This window comes from Castanea sativa, chromosome 9 (genome assembly GCF_040712315.1).
Source record: "Castanea sativa cultivar Marrone di Chiusa Pesio chromosome 9, ASM4071231v1".
In the NCBI taxonomy this organism is placed as follows: domain Eukaryota; kingdom Viridiplantae; phylum Streptophyta; class Magnoliopsida; order Fagales; family Fagaceae; genus Castanea; species Castanea sativa.
In genome coordinates, this window is record NC_134021.1 from 17090618 (window position 1) to 17093378 (window position 2761).

The 2761-nt window shown below is 43.9% G+C and overlaps 1 protein-coding gene across 1 annotated transcript; it reads left to right on the forward strand.

Moving 5' to 3' along the window:
- The first annotated feature begins 1150 nt into the window (after window positions 1-1150).
- LOC142608841 (uncharacterized) lies at window positions 1151-2251 on the forward strand. Its single transcript, XM_075780505.1, has 2 exons — window positions 1151-1864; window positions 1967-2251. The coding sequence occupies exons 1-2, from the start codon at window positions 1151-1153 to the stop codon at window positions 2249-2251; spliced, it is 999 nt and encodes a 332-aa protein (XP_075636620.1).
- The last annotated feature ends 510 nt before the right edge of the window (window positions 2252-2761 follow it).

A 2761-nucleotide genomic window follows, 5' to 3' on the forward strand; every position in this document is an offset into this window, starting at 1 on the left:
AGTGCTTCGGATAGATACGCATACAGTGAATGAATCTAGGGGAGGATTTGCACGCCTGTGGATCCAGATTGACGTTGAGAAACCGTTGATCACTGCATTGCTCATCGAAGGTAAAGAACAGGCCATTAGTTACGAGGGAATCCAACAGCTATACTTTTCCTGTGGAAGAATAGGCCATCGGAGGGATTGCTGTCCGTATGTGGTTAGGAAAGACCAGCCGCGTATGACGGAGGCGGGGGCAAGCTCACTAGAGCAAGGTGACCGAGAAAGCAACGTTCACTTGGCTGCCAGCTCAGGTACCGTTACAGGCATGACCAAGGAGCCAGGAACGTGTGAGGGCACGTCAGGATCGCGTGAAGGTACGGTAAAGGACACCACCAATGAGATGTACGGTCCTTGGGTTGTCGTGGCACTGAAACGTGGTGGGAATAAAGCAATAAAAAAGGTCCCCCCACTGACCAAAATCCGTTTAAATATATGGGCTTGCCAAAAGGTGGGGCCAGTGATAATATGAGGCGTGAAGGGAAGAGAAAAGTCTCAGTGGGCTTTATTCCTAATGGAGCCCATATGTAGAATGTGGTGTAGCCAATATCAATAGGGCCGAAAAGCATACTTCAGAGCTTTAATAAGGAGAGTGGTGGGCTTGGTAGCCCAAGATCAATTTTTAGCCCTTCAGTAAAGGGCAAAAAAGGAATTGCGAGAAGTAGGGCGTCTTTAACCTTGGCAAAAGGTGATGTAGGCGATAGTTTCAATTTGAAGGATAGTTCTAGTTCTGAGATACATCCCGGGTCTAACTTTGAACCAATCTTCATCTTCCAGTCCTCGATGGGCCGGTCTAACCAGGGGGTAAGCTGCTACACAGGAAAAGAAAGCCAGGATATGCAATCTTCTCCTAGTAGTGAGGTGTGTAAGGAATGGAGGCAGAGGGGTTGCTCGGCTCCTATGACATGTAGCGGGTCAGAAGCTGAGGATTTAGGAGGTGACCCAGCGGCACTAGGGGTGCCTAAGGCGGATTTTCTGCAAGGTGAGGTCAGAGATGGACCGGAAAAGGGAGGTGGTGTGGCGGAGCAGATGGAGCTTGAGGATAGTGGAGGAGCTGCTTGTACTATCTGAACCAATTCCTTTTTTTTTCTTCCCTCTGTGATTAGCCATGAATATAGTAGTATGGAATTGTAGGGGCGCCCGGAAACCCAATTTTCAGAGTTATGTTCAGGATCTGGTGAGGTTTCATGACCCAACCTTGTTAGTGGTCATGGAGACCCGTGTAGGAGGTAGCAGAGCTCGTGATATCACAAATCGGCTTCCATTTAACGGCACAATTCATACAGAAATGATTGGCCGTGCTAGGGATCTTTGGCTCCTTTGGAATTCAGATAGAGTGGAAGTGTCGCGGCTTGCTTGTTCTGAACAAGAAATTCACACGGCAGTTAAGGTACGTGCCTCTAGCTCTAATTGGATGTTCTCTGCTGTCTATGCTAGTCCTAGGAGTGCGGAAAGGCGCATTTTGTGGAATAATCTTTCAATTGTGACCGAGCTTCATAACTTGTCGTGGGTCATTGCTGGGGATTTCAATGAACCCCTTTCTAGTGCTGATAAATTTGGTGGAAGAGTGGTTAATTCTAGTCGGTCTCTACTGTTCAAAGAATGCTTGGAGAAATGCAACATGGTGGATTTAGGATTTTCTGGTCCAAGATTTACGTGGACGAATCGGAGGGAAGTTCAGAACCTCATTAAAGAGAGAATTGACAGATTTTTTGTCAACCCGAATTGGTGTCTCCTCTATCCGGAAGCTCGGATTACTCACCTCACTAGATGTCACTCTGACCACTGCCCGGTCCTGCTCGAAACTAATCCTCAAAACAGGGTGCGGCTTAACCGCCCTTTTAAGTTTCAAAAGTACTAGTTGTCGGATTTGTCTTTTCCCAGAGTGGTGTCCCAAGCCTGGATTTAGTCTTCTCATCTTCAGGAGGCTATGGAGAGTTTTACTGCCAAGGCCAATGAGTGGAATAGAAACCAGTTTGGGAATATATTCGCCAAGAAAAACCAAATAAAAGCTCTGGTGAATGGTGTGCAACGGGCTATGGCAATTAGGCCTTCAAGCTCCCTAGTAGAGCTTGAAAACAATCTCCTCCAGGAGTTGGATACTATTTTAAATCAAGAGCATGAGCTGTGGGCTCTAAAGGCTCAAGTTAATTGGATGGTTCAAGGGGATTGTGAGCGACCGCAACCCCAGCCAGTCAATTTTTTTTAAACTGGGCCTAACTCTGTTTGAACGGGTGGGATCATAATGCTCAAAATATATGAATTTTATGTAAAATGTACTCTCCTAAATCGAGGGTTTTAAATGGAGTCGCCACTTATTTAATTTAAATGGAAAAATAAGAAAACTTTCAATATAAAAAATGCTTTCGTTGTATTAATATATATGACAATTTATATCAATTGTGTAACAAAAATTTACAATGTTTTTTGTCCTAAATACAATTTAAGAAAAATAAATTACATTACTTTATTTCCTAGTTACATTCTAAAAATGTGAAATTGCATATACAATAGCGTAGTCTAGAACCTTTGATCCTGGTTCGAAGGCTAATTTACGAGTTGGAAAGGGATTAAGAACCTATTTTGCCCGGTAAACCCGGTCTCCTAGGTTAAGGTGGCCAATATCATGTCATCTCAAACAAATTAAATTAATATGTCATATAAACATGTTAATTTGCAAGAATGGTAAGCAAATATGTGTTGGGGAATCTGACATAAA